The sequence below is a fragment of the Gallinula chloropus genome (genome assembly GCF_964237585.1).
Source record: "Gallinula chloropus genome assembly, chromosome: 17".
Taxonomy (NCBI): domain Eukaryota; kingdom Metazoa; phylum Chordata; class Aves; order Gruiformes; family Rallidae; genus Gallinula; species Gallinula chloropus.
The window spans coordinates 13,781,742-13,797,258 of record NC_140102.1 but is presented as its reverse complement, the minus strand read 5'-3'; the positions used below and the strand labels follow the sequence as shown (position 1 = coordinate 13,797,258).

At 43.7% G+C, this 15,517-nt stretch overlaps 1 protein-coding gene across 1 annotated transcript; it reads left to right on the top strand.

Annotated features, from left to right (window-relative positions):
• Positions 1–124: 124 nt before the first annotated feature.
• On the top strand, positions 125–4,531 carry SPRING1 (SREBF pathway regulator in golgi 1; the record flags this gene model as incomplete). The annotated part of the gene is made up of 5 exons (XM_084271990.1): positions 125–235; positions 814–970; positions 2,218–2,369; positions 2,860–2,973; positions 3,942–4,531. The coding sequence occupies 5 exons, from the start codon at positions 125–127 to the stop codon at positions 4,023–4,025; spliced, it is 618 nt and encodes a 205-aa protein (XP_084128116.1). The 3' UTR covers positions 4,026–4,531.
• Between the last annotated feature and the right edge of the window lie 10,986 nt (positions 4,532–15,517).

The window sequence follows — 15,517 nt, the reverse complement described above, 5'->3', positions numbered from 1 at the left end:
GATGCCGGTCTTGGACCAGCGCTGTCCCCGCCGTTCCTCTCCCTCCTCGCGGCGGGTGAGCACGGCGGCGGGGGGCTGAGGGTCCAGTCCGCGGCCCCGGGATCGGGCCGCCCGCCGCGCCGCCATGGTGCCCTGCGGAGCGGTGCTGTGGCGGCGGCTGCTGAGGAAGCGCTGGGTCCTCGGCGTCGTCTTCGGGCTCTCCCTCGTCTACTTCCTCGCCAGCACCTTCAAGCAGGTCAGTGCCCTCCCCGGAGCCCCGTCCCGGCACCCTGAGGGGCAGGTTACAGACATCCCTCATCCCAAGGTTGCTTTCGGTGCTGCCACCGAGCTCCTGGAACGTGTTTGCTGTAAGAGTTACACTCTTACACATCTTATGAGAGCTAAAAAAAGTCACGTCTGCTACTGTATGCGGTTTTGAACCAAAACTGGGGGCAAACCCCCTTGAAGCGACTTGGTTGTTCTGCTCTGATACCTCTTGTGAGCTGTGGTTCCACCAGAATTGACAAAAAAAGAACTATGCAGACCTATAGCAGTTTTCTATGATGTATGCTGCTGTTGTAGCTGTAGTAAGCAGGTTCCAGCTGTGTTAGCTGATCCTGTGGCCAATTTGAGTGCCCTGTTTTATGGGGTTACGTTGCTTTCACATACAGTGATTAGTAAGGCACTGCAAGTGATACGTTTCTGCTGACACGTGAGTGTCCTGTGCTGTGGAGCACATGGCTACTGGGCGCTTGTAATTGTGGGAGAAGCACGTGGATTGCAGTGGCAGGAGGGACTTGTATGTTTTGGTTGCATTGCTGTCTTTCCCTGCAGGAAGAGAGGATGGTGAGGGATCGGAACCTCCTCCAAGTGCAAGAGCACGAGCAGCCGATCCTGTGGAAGGTGAAGTTCAGTTCGGGGAACGGCAGTCAGCTGAGTAACCAGTGCAGGAATTCTGTGCAGGGGAAGCTCCTCATTACAGATGAACTGGGTATACTTGATACTAAGAATTTACTCTCTGTATCACAGTGCTGAATGCGGCTTTGCCTGTCCGATTGTTGATGGTGTTTCCAAGTCACAACTGCTCCTTACTAAGGCATCCTCACCACAAACCCCAGCTGTTGGCATTTGATCCTTAGACTGGATTCATGTTGTTGTGGCTGTAGATGCTGCCCATCAGCCTCTGTGTGCAGCAGGCTTGGGTCCAGCTGGACACAGCTCAGTGCCTGCACCTTAGGAGCATGGCTGTGCTGTTTCCCCTTAGATTCATCAGATTGAGTCCTGCCTGATTTAGCATGGTTGCTTGCAGAGCTGTTTGTATCTCACTGTAGCATATTCCTACTGTCAGGTGTGTTAGGGAGAGTAATCAGGGAAACCTCATTGCCCTTGTATGGATGTAGCTCAGGGCTGGTTTAGTTAGTGCACAGTGACAGTTAACAAGCTGTCCTGGCCTGGCCAAGGATATCTCTTGCAGGTTCTAAGCACTTGCGTTAAGTGTATGGAGCTTCTTCTGCCATGCACATCTGCTTCCCTAGTGTGGTTATTGCTCAGGCACTGAACCTTTCTTGACCAGAAATCAAGGCTGTAGAAAAACCACTACATCATCTGTGATTGGCATCAGTGTTAAATGTGTTACTGCTTGAATGATGCTTACTGCTGATGCACTGAGGTCTCTAAAATCACAGATACTTTTCACAGTCTAGCCCTGTGATAGTACAGTTTCCATAGGGGCATACAATGTGGCTGTATGCTGTTAATGATTCCTTTCAGCAACAAATATTACAGCTACCCTGTATAAATCCTATAAACCTAAGTCTCTTCATATTGAGCTATAAAGCAAGTGATCTGGATGTAGACCAGTTGAAAGAACATATGTCACACTTTGTTCCAGTACAGTCATTATCAATCACCTTTCCCCTTCCAATCACAGCAATTATGCCAAAAAGAAATCAGACCTTAAATATTGTACATTTAAAGACCCGTACTGTGTGTACAGCATGTTAGAGTAGGTGTGTAATAGCTATGCAGATAACACCTGGTTATTGTAAAACTCAGCTCCATGTCCAAGTGTTAGCTCAAACAACTGCTAGTTAGGACTTGAGTCAAACTGAGGGCAATTGTAATCTACTAAATGATAAATTAACCTGTTCTTAAGTAATGTAATGCTTACTATAGATTTCCACAGACCATAAAAAGAAGTATCTTTTGCGAGTTGTTACTATTGTTTTTGTTTTTCAGGCTACATATGTGAGAGGAAGGACCTGCTGGTTAATGGCTGTTGTAACATCAACGTGCCCAGTACAAAGCTGTACAGCTGTGACAGTTGCCTTCCCAATGGCTGCTGCAGTGTGTACGAGTACTGTGTCTCCTGCTGCCTGCAGCCCAGCAAGGTGTGCTGACTCTCCTGCTTTTCAGGCGCCTCTGTGGCTAAAAGTGCTGATGTGTGAGGAACTTTTCCTTTAGAGGTGGCAGTTCCTTTTCTTGGAAGGATAAGGAAAGCCTGCAAGGGACTGTATGGCAAGCTTTGAAAAAATCCATCTTTCCCACCTTTGAGAGGAAATATTGGGAGTCTTGCAAAATGTTTCAGCTTCAGGGGAGTTGTTTGCTGAAGGGAAATGATTGCAAAAACCTATTCCAGCCAGTATCAGTTTTGCAATTAGCACTTCCTTGTATTCTGTTAGCTTCTCTAGGCCCTCTTCCTACTGTTGGGGTTCTGTGATGTGTTAACCTTTCAGTGCTTGCTAGAAATTAAGTGGAGTTGCTTACTATCCCTCTGATACTTGAGCTGCGTAGGTTAAGTTGGGCTATGATTACTCCTTGTTGAACTGTGGTGTTTGTGGGTTTGTTTTTTTTTTTCTCTCTTTTTATTGCTAAATTTAGCAACATCTTCTGGAACGTTTCTTGAACCGGGCAGCAATCGCTTTTCAGAACCTCTTCATGGCAGTGGAAGATCGCTTTGAGTTATGTCTGGCAAAGTGTAGGACTTCATCCCAGGTAAGATACCAGTCCATGTCCAGGGGAATACCTGAGAAGCTCTTGGGGAATGGGGCAAGTCTGTTGTGCTTGCATCTGTGCAGGCATTTTCGTAAATGCTGAAGCTGTGGTTGAGAGCTAATCTGAAGGCAGTTCTCAGATTTGTAAGGTGAAATAGTAATGCTGCAGTAAATGAGTGTGTATTTAGAGCAGGATGAGTTGTATGCTCTCTTTGGAAAAGACATGAACTAAAAAGAGACTAGCTGAGTTCAGTGACCTCATCCAATGAGTTCTGGGGAAGATCTTGTAACAATGAGAACAGTGAGAGTTGTTCCCAGCAGCCTCAGAATGCTATTTGCTTTATGGTATGGCTTTAGGCTTACCATATGCTGACAGCCATTTGCACAGGAACTCAAAAAGTATATTGTAATTATGTTTTTTCTTTTTAAGCACAGAGGTGAACTTCTGTTACCCATGTGAATTTTAGAAATGTTGGCCTAAGCAAGCATCAGCCCTCTTAGAAAATGCTGTTGGGAGATGTCATGAAGCTTGAGTATTTAATGCAACAATAGGGATGGATTGCAAACAAAGGATGTGGTTCTAAATACCTACACAAGGTTTTTTATACATAGTATCTGAACTGTATCAAGGAAAGTATACACATCTCAAGCAGCAACTTCAGACATTTGACAATGCTTCCTAAGCATATATAATTCTTTTTTAATACTGCATCTGTCTCCACCTCCTTGAGTAGCCCCCTGAAATGGATATTCTGAGTATGTTTCAACATTAAAGTCCTATGACATAGGAACTCTTATGTCTTGTATGTGTTGGGAGTGCAGTGCTGTTTGCCTCCACATCGTATGCTAATGTGTGGAAGAACTTGAGAACTTTTTGTATACATGTAAATGCTGCAGGTTTCACCCTCAGTAAAAGGATGTATTGCTTCAATATGTGCGTATTAAAGCTTCTCCTCCTCTTCCTGACAGAGCGTGCAGCATGAAAACACCTATAGAGATCCAATTGCAAAATACTGCTATGGTGAATATCCCCCAGAGCTGCTGCCTGTTTGAAAGCTGCATGAGCTAAGCAACAAGGGAAGGAACTGGAGACTAGAATCCAAAAGATCAAGACAACAGCTGCTGCTTTACAAGAGCCTCAGTGTAACTGGCTTCTTTTGTCTCTGGGCATAAACCCAGAGGTGCACAATGTAAGCAAGGGACTTAGTAAGATTCAGTCCCAGAGAACTTTTCTTCAGTCTGCTATGGACATGCTTTTGAGTACTGGTACTAGTACTGCATCAGAGTACTAATACATGCTTTGAACACTTCCTCTAAATTCCAGGATGCACAGAGTCAATGTAGGCTCTGAAGCATCACAGAAGTATCTAATGTGGCTGTATGCGGAGGCTCACTTGTCTCTGCAGTCCAGAGACTTTCCAGAGTGATGATAATAACTGGGTGAGCTTGCCTTCAGAGAGTAAAGCATGGCCATTGTGCTTCTCTCTGGAGCACTGCTTGATGTGCATGGTGTACACTACATATGTAATTATGAATTATTTATTCAGTTTATATGGATTACTAGCTGAAAGTATTGATGCTTTGCATAGCTAGTTGTTGATGCCTTTCAGTCCCTGTTTTATGTCAGGTATAAAGGATATTTTAGATCCTGACTAAAAATGGCTGTATTTTCCTCCTTAGTGTAAAGGAATTGTATTTGGATTTGTCACTATAGTGCTTATGTTCCTCTTAGTGAGTTTAAAGCATTCAGAACTCCAATGGAGTTGTTATTCTCTCAAAGCCCTATGACGTGAGAGAAGAGCAGGGATCTGCCTAGGATGGGATGTTGCTTTCCTCCATACTCTGCAGCAGTTCCCTTGAAGCAGAGTCTGAGTCTTGCAAAGAGCTCTCTGCTAGTCCACTGACAGGGAGCACTGAGGATTTCTTTGCTTGAACTTGTTCAGGCCTTGGTAATGCAGATGTACTTTGCTCCTGGTTGTGCAGGAGGCAAAAGGGTGGAGTTGTTCTAGGATTTCAGTTTAATGACGTCCTTGTGCATGAAGTGATTAGAATGTCAGAACATGGCATAAGCCCTCTGAGGACAACTGTTGCATCAGTTCAGTTAAACAATAGGTTTTGATTAGCTGTTTGACATACCTGCTACTCTGGAATTTTCAGTCTGATCGGAATGGCACTAGAACTAGGGCTGGTTCTCCCACAATTTCTCCCACTCTCTAAAGTTGCAGTTTAAACTGTCTCTCTCTTAAGGCCACTCAACACAGAAAAGATGGGCAGAGAGCCTGTAAAATGCTGGTTAAATCTGTGCTCCCCTTGCAAGTCACTATGTAAAGTCCAAGTGCTAGACAAAATTTTTTATATGCAGAGCCTCACTTCTCTTGTTTTTACCCCATCCATCTCCTACTTGATTTTGACTTTGCATGTGCTTATTTAAGATTATACTTCCTGTTCCCTGACTGAAGTAAAACGATCTACAGAGGCTTTAAAAAACCCTGACCAACCAAGCACAGTGGTGGAGTATCCTGGTGCAAAAGATCTGTTTCAATTACGTATGATAAAAAGAAGTAGTAGTGCTACCAGCCATCTGATAAAATCCACTTGCATTGTTGTCACTTTTCTTTCCCAGAAGTCATCAAGGGAGATTCTCTCATCAGCAGATTCTCTTGAAAGATCTTTTTTTCTTTAAAAGCTTTAGCATTAGCAGTTTATCCAGCTGAAAATCTCTCCCCTTTGCTGCCATCCTATGGCAACTTGCTGCAGCAGACATGATACAGTATGAGGATGCAGTGTGAAATGCTGTCTTCAGAGGGTAGCAGAGGTTCTCTTTTCAGTGTCAAACAGATTCTTCACCTCTGTTCCAGCACTTCATAACTGTTTTCCTCGGGCAATGCTTTCAGGTTGGCCTATTATATCATTCCTGCTGAGACATACTCCAGTGCTTCATGTTTTTGCACCACAGCTGCTGAAATCAAGATACTGATGGCTTGCTCTTGCTTTCTTTATCAACTTGGTATTAATTCCTTAGCAGGTCATACCACTGCTTGAAGCACTAATAGTAAGAAACTGTAAGAACCAACCTGATGCAGACAACATTAGTGGGAATTCCTGCCCCCTTTTCTATTAGAAAACACAGATCAGAAGTGCATTGTGACCATTGCCCGTTTGATGCACAGAAATGGCATCCTCACTCCCTGGTTGTTGAGCTGTTTAACTAGTGTTTATATTGCATATTAAATCATTAAAAACATACCTGTTCCAAAATACTGCCTGTTCTCATGTCTTTTCTTGAATTACAAGGCAACTGTACCAAAACCTAAGTTTGAAGAAGGTAGTGGAGCAGAGAGGGACACTAACTTGCACATGTAATAAAGGCAAGCAAGTAGAGGCAAACAGGGTATCTATCTCCTTTCAAGCTAAGAAAAGAGCTCCCTTCCCCCCATGGTACACATGTCCCTCTGTGACAGTGGAGTGAGTAGGGGAAGGAATAGAAAACGAGCGCTTCATGTTGTGAAGCTATGGTGAGAAATGTCACTTATGTGCTTCCTGGTAATATTTCTGTGTGGTTTAGGCAATGTCCACCCCTCTTGCATAAAAGCCTGTTGATGCTGTGGTTGTCAGTGGCTGTCTGACATCTCTGTCAGCTAAGAGACTTGGGTTGTTGGCTTGTGTTTGGCAGCAGATTTAATGAGAGCACTTGATGGAGTGACTAGCTCTGCTTATCTGCACTGAGGTCAATGCTGGGGATAATTGAATGGGTTGTGTGCTCCTTGATTTCTGTAGTTTACAAGAATATTAATGCTAGTGAAAAATGGTAGCAGTTGACATCTAGTGAGGAACAGGCATAGCATTTGGCCGTACCAATTTAGAAAGAGTAATCTATGGCAGAAGGGTAAAGCAGTAACTGCCCTCTTAGCTGGATTCAAATGTGAGCCATTGGCCTTGAAGGAACATGCTGCATTGCTCCATTGGGATGGCAGATGGAGAATTAGGTAAAACTATTGTGATGGGCTGGAGTTCTGACAGGCAAAAGCAGGTCTGGCTTGAGGCTGACACTAGGCAGTTCATGAGGTGTTTAGGTGTCCTCAGAATCTCACTCATCACAGTGGCAATTCTTCACTCTATCCTCTGAAATTGCTCAGGCTCTAATCAGTTAGAGAACTTCGTTAGTGGTCAGCTTTGGAACATAAAGTACCAAGCACAGCAAGTCCTAAATGTGAGTCTTAATACTGATGTGCTTTTAAAAAGCAAAGGCTTTTTTGGACTTCCCTGGTCGTTTAGCTGCACAGGCTTGAGCTTTAGGATTTGTTCTGTCTTGTGCTAATCACTTAAACTGCATACACACTATTTCCTTTAACCTAGCACCATAATGTGATATTTGTTCTTCAGTTATTCTAGTCAAGGAGAGGTGGGGGAGGAGTTAGAAAGGAATCCTCTAACTCAGCAAGTTCCACAGAAGATGGAGTTCAGCAAATTACTGGTGCTTTAATAAGTCCTCTGCATTTCTCCACAACCCAAGGCAAACAACTAACTATATGCAGAAGGGGAAAAATGCCAACTTCAAAACCTGCAGGGAATGATGGGAAAGTACTTAGTTCTTAATTTTTGATCCATGTCTAATTAAACAGGCAGCTCTAAGATTTTTTTTTTTTTTGGTCAAATAAGGTCTGACTTGTAGCAACATGCATATGGCCTACACATTTTCTGCTTTCAAGGCAGTTATAGAGCCACAGATTTTTTCTTAGAAATCATGGTTCTTACTAGATTTCTCAGGATGCCATCAGAATGAAGTGTTTGCTGCTGCTGTAATGCAAAGTTTCAGAGTAGGGAAAGTAAGCAATTAATTCTGGCTGAAAAGCTTGTCTTGATTTCAATTAAGGGGACAGAAGACCACAAGCTATAGATGCAAATGGAATGGGAGGCAGGTGTTAGTTCACCGGTGAGATTACTATTAATGTTTCTCTATTAATAGTTGAAATGGAGATTAGTACCTGATTACTTGGCAGAAACTTGCAATAAAATCCACCTCTCATTGATCCAGTATATTTTCTGTCCCTCTGCACCTACAGAGTAAGTAACACTAACAGGAATCAGGGTGAATGTGAATCATGTCAATTGTCTGCATTCCTCCTGTCCTGCGTAAAAGTTTGGACTTTGAACTCCTCAGGGTGGGAAGGAAACTCCTATGCCTTCAGACCATGGTCTCACCTGGAGCCTTTAATCTGCCCATTCATGAGCAATACCTGCCTCACACAAAAATCAATTTTTTTTTTCTTTTAGAATTTGGTGCTCAGCCTCTTCAGCATCCCAAGCTATTGACATTCATATGCATAAGAATGCATTTCTCAGCTGTGCAAGATGACACTGGGTACACTGTATCCACATCTTCGAAGTGAAAAATGTAGATTATTTGTAAACTATAGTTACAGAGCTGCTTAGTAATGAAAACTGTGCTGAGGAAACAAACATGTTTGTACAGGGCTGAACAAGGTGCTTGTTTATCCGAACTGCTGATGCCTTAAAAATACTCAAAACAAAAAAAATCCCAATCCTTTGTAGTAGCAAATGCATACAGAAGTATGAGTAAGCCAGTGTAATATTCCTCTGCTGCTGTCGTCTTGTCTACTTCGTGTGGCAGCCTCCAGCCTTGCTGCAAGTAGCGTGTCTCAGGCGGTGTAACGGCGCGGCTCAGCCAGCAGAGGTTACCACAGGCTGTGGATAAACGCTGGCCTCCCTGCTGCGGGGCCAGGCTGGCAGATGGCCCCGAGAGCTGAATTTCACTGGGCAGGAGTACAGAACAAGAGTCGTTACGCTGCTCCAGGAAAACGCGCGGAGTGTCTGGAATTACTCCTGCGCCTTTGGCCTGGCTGCCCAAACCCACAGAATGAATTTACCTGTGAGGGGGTTTCAACCTGGTGGGCTGTCAGGGGGGTGCTGATGTAGGAAAACAGCCAAGGTACTGGGCAGACCCTGTTGGCAACGGTTGTACTGAAATAATGTTAAAAATACCTGACACTCTCAGTATGGGGAGAAACGGGAGAGAGTTGCCTGTCCGCTGCTCTGTCATGGCGGGTCTCCTCGCTCTAGCCCGGAGCTGCTCGCTCCCCCTAAGAAGACTCATCTCGCTGCGCCAGGTGCTGGAGGTGAGAAGGGATGGCTCTGCGGTCGAGGCTGGGGCTTCTGCAGGGCTGAGGCTCCCTCACGAGGGCTGGAGCGGGGGCGCAGACTGAAGCCCCGCCGCCTCCACGCTCGGCCCTGCTTCCCGCCTTTTTCGCCTCACGCTGCCCGGCCCCGGGGCGAGAGGAGGCCTGAGGTGAGGCAGCCGCTGCGGTAACGAGCCCGGCCTCGAGACAGAGAGTCTTGGAAACGACGGGGCAAACTGGGCTTTTAGGCAAGACGGGGCGTCGTGGCGCTCAGACCGGTCTCCTGCCGTTCATGAAGCTCCGTAACCGTGTCCGGACCTTGGCCTTCAGCTAGCCCTTCTCTCCCTCGCTGCACGGCAGTGCCACCCCGCGCCTTCTCGGCGGTGACTCTGGCAGGGAAAGCCCAGGTAAAGCAGCGTCCCGGTTTATTTTTTGCTAAAACAAGCACACATAAGGCCACGTTTTAATGTGTAATCAGGTGTTAAGCTCACTGCTCCCCCGTTGTCCCCCCGGTACTGGGAGCCTGGCTGCTTGTGGCGGGGGGTGACAGCCGCGTCCGGGGCACAGTGGGGCGGTTCAGCCCCTCAGAGCCCTGCTTTCTGCCTCCTGATTCCAGCCTCTCACCACAGAGCGCTGTGCTTTTCCTTTTTAACCTCCCGCCACCCCTAAACATGCTTTCAGTATTTCTTCTACCAGCTCACTGACTACTCTGGGAGTTTTTTTTGGTTTGTTTTTTTTTCTTCTTCTTCTTTCTTTTTTTTCCTACTCCCTCCTCCTTCTCCTCAGGCCCCCATATGTTTTCTCCCTTCCCCAGGTTTGCCTTGGATTTGTCTCAGATGTAGCCGCTGAAGGCTGAAATAGGAGAGCAGGAATTCTCCCTCTTAGAGGAAATGTTGCTTTTTCCAAGTAGGGAGAGGTGGTGTAGCACTTCCCCTTGCGTTTGATGTAAGAGGGTATCTCTCTGCTCTTCCCCCCCCCCCCCCTTCTTAATTTCTCTTCACCCCCACTTTAAGACGGCACTAGTTGTAGCTTTCCAGTCTCTCAGTCCCCCTTTGCTTCGAGTGCTTATGCAAAATTTCATGCTATCTTGGTCGTAGCGTGTGTTAAAAGGTACACCTGTCCAGAGTTTCACGAGAGAAAGCTGGTGCTGTCCCTGGGACCTGTGCTGGCAGATGGCCTCTAGAGCCCTTGTTGGGCTGAGAAGCAGAGTAGGGACTTTGCTTTTTATGTTGCACACATCTTGGACCTGGATCCCACTAGGCAAGTGCATCTTAAATATATGGGTTTTGCTTTGATAAGCTTGCAGTTACATTTTCAGCAGCAGGAGTTCTAAATCTATCAGAAAGTTACTGAAAAGGTCTAGCTTGCCAGAGAAAGCATTTGCCCTAATTATGGTGTCCTAGCTTGCTGTCAACAGCAGACAAGGCTTGTTTGCAGCATAAATATGACTTACGAAAAAGAAAGGTGTGCCTGCTATCTGGTCTCAGTCTTTCACTGTGAAAAGTTTTCTTTAGAATTTGTTGTAATGCCAAAATGGCAGCAGCAGCATTTTTTCCCCCACCACTACTTAAATTTTTATTATCACCTCCAAATGAGCCCAGGTGAGTTGCTCTCATGAACCTTTGTCTCACTCTATGGAAGCCCAGCCCTATGCTGACAGTAATTAAAAACAAAATCAATGATGATCTCCATTGCTTAATGTCATCTGGGAAAACTAGTTCTGAGTGTTCAACATGATTTTTCTCTGGCCTAGTTTGTAAATTCAAGCTGGGTTCTCTCTGTATCATTCACATTCCTATTTATAAAAGCTTTGCAATTGGAAGTGGGAGGATTTACTGGTGATACATGAAACCAAACAGCGGTGTTGAATGCTAAGTGTTCTGAGTGTTCAGCAATCACAGGCCAGGTCTACTCCTAACATCATAATAAATTTGAAAATAAGTGAGAACTGTGTTTGTTTATCATATAAAGATGGGCTAATGAAGTTTCATGAGTTCCTCTCTACAACTGCAGAGGTTTAATTTTTCTTTCTTGTGTAAAACCTGAGGTTTCCATGTGGCCCCCTTACTCCAGAAGGGAACTGGAAGTGGGAAAAAACACAGCAAATATTATGACACCCATGAAAACATTGTGGGGTTAGTGACTGATAGCTCTGTTATTTCTGTAAGGTGAGTGAAATAAAAGTCAAACTTCACTCTATATGGACTTAGTTGCTTTTGTATATAAAGCAGAAATTCATTGAGGTTTTTTGTTGGCTTTTTTTTTTTGGTAAGTAATACTCAGCCACAGAAGATCTGTTAAGGAGTTGTAGTTTTTGTGAAGCTAATTTTTCTTGTCCTTGGTCCTACAACTAAAAGAAATGGTGTGTGGGAGGTGGAATTCCTTTGGAATTTATTAAGTGCTGTAAGTTGGGTAAAGACTGAGAGCTCTGGACCTCATCAGGATTCTCCCTGGCTTCCTGCCAGCTGGCTTTCAGGTAGTTTCCATATAAAGACCTGATACATTCTGTCCTCAGAACCAGAGTTTGTGGTGGGAAGGGGCTAGGCTATTAAAACAAATTAAGCTATCTGTTTGTGAGCATCAGTGAAACATTTTGTGATGTTACACTATATGCAGTTGTCACAGTCCTGCCACATCAAGGTTAGAGGGAGAAGGTGCCTAGCTGGCAGTCACTTAATCAAAGGGAGATGTTGATTTCTCAGGTAACCCAGGCAGGGTGAGGCTTGCATGCTCCGTTGCTTTTAACAGCCAGATAATGAATGTGCTTTCCAGAATTCCTGTTTCTCATAGTGGAAGCAGCAGCTGCATGTGATCTGTGTCGCTGTCAAAGGAAAGTGAGATGTAGTTAATTCAGGTCCACACAACAAAGACATATTGATCAGGGCTCTTCTTGCTATAGTTGGATATCTGCAATAACAATGACTAGGACAATGCAGCAAGCCCGGATGGCGAAACCAAATACGCTTTGTCTTAATCCAAAAAGTGAGAGGGATTGCCACCTACATTCGCTGCTGAGCATCAGCAATTTCAGAGCAATTCTGTTCCAGTTCTCAAAGGGTCAGTAAGATAGTGAAATAAGTGAAAAGGGCACATCTTGCTCACGTCATTATAAATACACTTCATTTGTAGCTATGAGGTTAAAATCACGGATTCAGAACAAACAGCTTGTAATGGATCAGTTCCACACAATTTAGAAAACCTTTATGTTTATGGTTTCTGGATAAAGTTATATTGAGCTGCTTACAGTGGTACTGAATGTTGCAAGAATTATGTGGAGTGCATGTATACATTATGTTTCCTCTACTACTCTAGTAGTAATACTTGGATGTGGATGATTATGTGCTATATATTTAGTAATGCTCATATTGCAGTGTCTTTTTTCTAGTGCAATGCTAAAAATCCTTGTATACTGGTTTTGTAATAAAAACCCCATAATCAGTATTTTTTATTTTTGCAGAGGTATCCAACTCATTGTCTGTCTTTCCACTTTTCCTTCCAGTCAGGTTCCCTTAATAGCTGTGTCTGTTTTTCTTTTGTTCGTCTTTTGTGCAGAAGAAAAATGGGCACTAACAGGTTTGCTAATTACTACAAAATTCTTGTCAGCCTTGTTCTGTTCTGATCATTCTATTAGCTAAAATAATGGAGTGCAATGACATGTTGGTTCTTACACTTTTCATTATATAAGGTCTTTCTGGTGCAATATATTACTGGGATTGACTTCTGATGCTGTCACCAGTAGCTTTTGATTTTCTGTACCTGCTGTTCTATCTCAGCATTCCTATTTTGCTGCTATGTTAATCCTCCTTATCTTTCCTAAATTAATTTTAAGGGCATGGGACTGTTAGTCCCCTGCTTCCTCAGTTTTTACTAGGCACTGGCAAAGCTGAGTATTGGCATACTTGGTGTCTTGCAGGACCGTCCTTTGACCAGTGTCAATGCACCCATGTCAGTGCAACAATTCCCATCAGTTTTAGTTTCACTGCTACACCTACAGGCAAGGTCCTTTACCCTCACTGCATCACTTTGCTACTGACACCTATTTTTCCATACCTATCAGTATTGTCAATGTCATCTTCTTCAGCAGCATTTATGGCAGCAGACTTTTGTCTCATCACTGATTATATTAGCTCCAGTGATTGTACTTTCACCTCATTACTGAAATAAAGTTAACATTAATGAGAGTCATGCAGCTAAACCTCTGCTCACCTCTCTGGAAATTTATTCTAATGATGAAAAGGAGATGCATGTGGATCTATTTAAAAGCAAGCTAGCTTTTTTGCTCGACCCCCACCCGGGTACCGACCAAATTCAGTGTTAAATAAAGTCCTTTGTTATTAGGAGCTGATGATGCAAAAGAATCCAAATACATTATACAATGTTAACAAGGACAAATTATGTTGGTTAAACACTGATCTATGTACTGGTCTGCTACAGGATTCCTTATGACCCAAATTTCTGTGTTGTTGTCACTTTTGGAAAGGGTTTCTCATATCTGACTCCCACAGTAAATTAGCCATAAAGCACTTGGACGTCCTAGGGGGTATGCTCAAGATATTATCATGTGTAAAGCATTAATCGCACCTATAAATGTGATGAGGCATTGAGAGGGAGGTGGAAATTGTTTATAGAAGACACAGGAAGGCTTTAAGATGAAAGAAGAAATATAATTTCGATTAGCAAAGATAATGAGACAAAACAAATGTACATGATGCATATGAACCAAGCAAGGAAGGTTGTTGGGTCTCTTACTGATCAGAAATTGGATTTACAGTAAGAGCCGTTATTTTTGCTGCTCATCACTGCTAGGGAAGATGTATCAGTAGAGGTGGTTTGTTTGTGTGTTTGTTAGTGAAAGGTTAGAGAATAAGAATTCTGATTTTATTAAATCTTCCTACAAGCGGCTACCACGATGTGGCATCAGTCCTGTCTGGGGCCACTGTCTGCTGTAGCAACCCAGGTTAACCAAATGGATGTTAATACTGGCTGAAAGGAAAGCATCCTTTGAATCAGCCTTGCTGTTGGACATTTTCCTTATATGTTCCTTCTTTGAAACTAGACTGAGCCTGGTGTAGTTTAAGAGGTCCAAAACAATTCTTGCTAAAAGCTTGTATATATTGTAAAGAGCTTTTATTAAAGAAAAAAGAAATCACCCCTCACAATGTTATGAGCGAACAAACCTCCTTTGTGTCCCAAGCTTTAAAGATATGTATTACCAAAAAATACCACTGGCCTGTACATTAAGTGGAGTTGGGACCCTAATTGTTTTAAAATGCTTGCTTGAGGCTTTCAAAGAAAAAAAGTAAACCAAAGATTACCAAAGCGTGGTTGTCTCAGAAGAGGGAGTGTAATATTACTGTAATGATAATGAAGCTTTGACCTATTTTAGATTCCAGGGTGTAGAAGTATTTTCCCTTCTGCAGGGTTGTGATTTTTGACCGGAGTTCACAAGGAAGAATATGTAGACTTGTCACTGAGAGATGCTTTCTAGTAGGAAGACTGTTTAAGTTAGCCTTTTCAAATGTCAAAATCCTAAACAAAAGAGATGAAGTTGGATAAAGGTAACCCTCTACAAAGGTTGGTGAAATAACATTATCGCCCTTTGGCGGAGGGAGAAATTGAAACATCATGTTTAGGAGATACCGGTCTTGTCAGATGATGCAGCAGGAGCGGACTGGGGCATGGCATCTAAAACTGGCCCCTGGATCACTGTCCTGCTCTGCCTTCTGGAGATTTCTGCCTTGTCTCTCTGAGCTAGCTGCTGTTGTGCCCAGAGATGTACTGATTCATGTCTATAGTCACAAACTGAGTCAGGTTGAAAGGTGCCTTATGAAATAATTAATATTATGTTTAATTTGAAAGATTTTTACAAGATTCTGTCCTAAAGCAGCTTTTCTTTCAGATGCAGACAAAAGGAGATATTGTTTGTATAAGCAACATGAATTAAATAAGCCCATGGTCATTCCTACTGCTCCTGCAAACACCCTGTTTCGAAAACAGTCTCAGCCACAGGTATTTACTTCACAGTTTGTTCTTGATCCTTTACGTGCACATCCCCCTCTTCCCCACCTGCTTCCCAGCTTGGCTTTTCCTCATCTTGGTGCCCAGGAAATGCCAGTGTCTAGTTGAATGAGCTTTGCTATAAATCAAAGTGTCATCACTTAGCTGGTAGAAGTGATTTAATTAATGCGTCATGCCATCCCCAGAGCCTCTCCCCACCTGACTGCTAATCAACCTTCATCAGCAGGAGGAAAACGTAGGCCTTCTTAGAACTGTGCAGGAGAGGCTGAAGGAGAGACAGTTAATTGCAGCTGCAGAGATCAGCCTTGTCACTTGTCTCTAATCTGTTGTCTGCGTCTTGAAATACTGCTGTCCTGGTCTCTTACAAGCCACGCTTTACTCCATCCATAC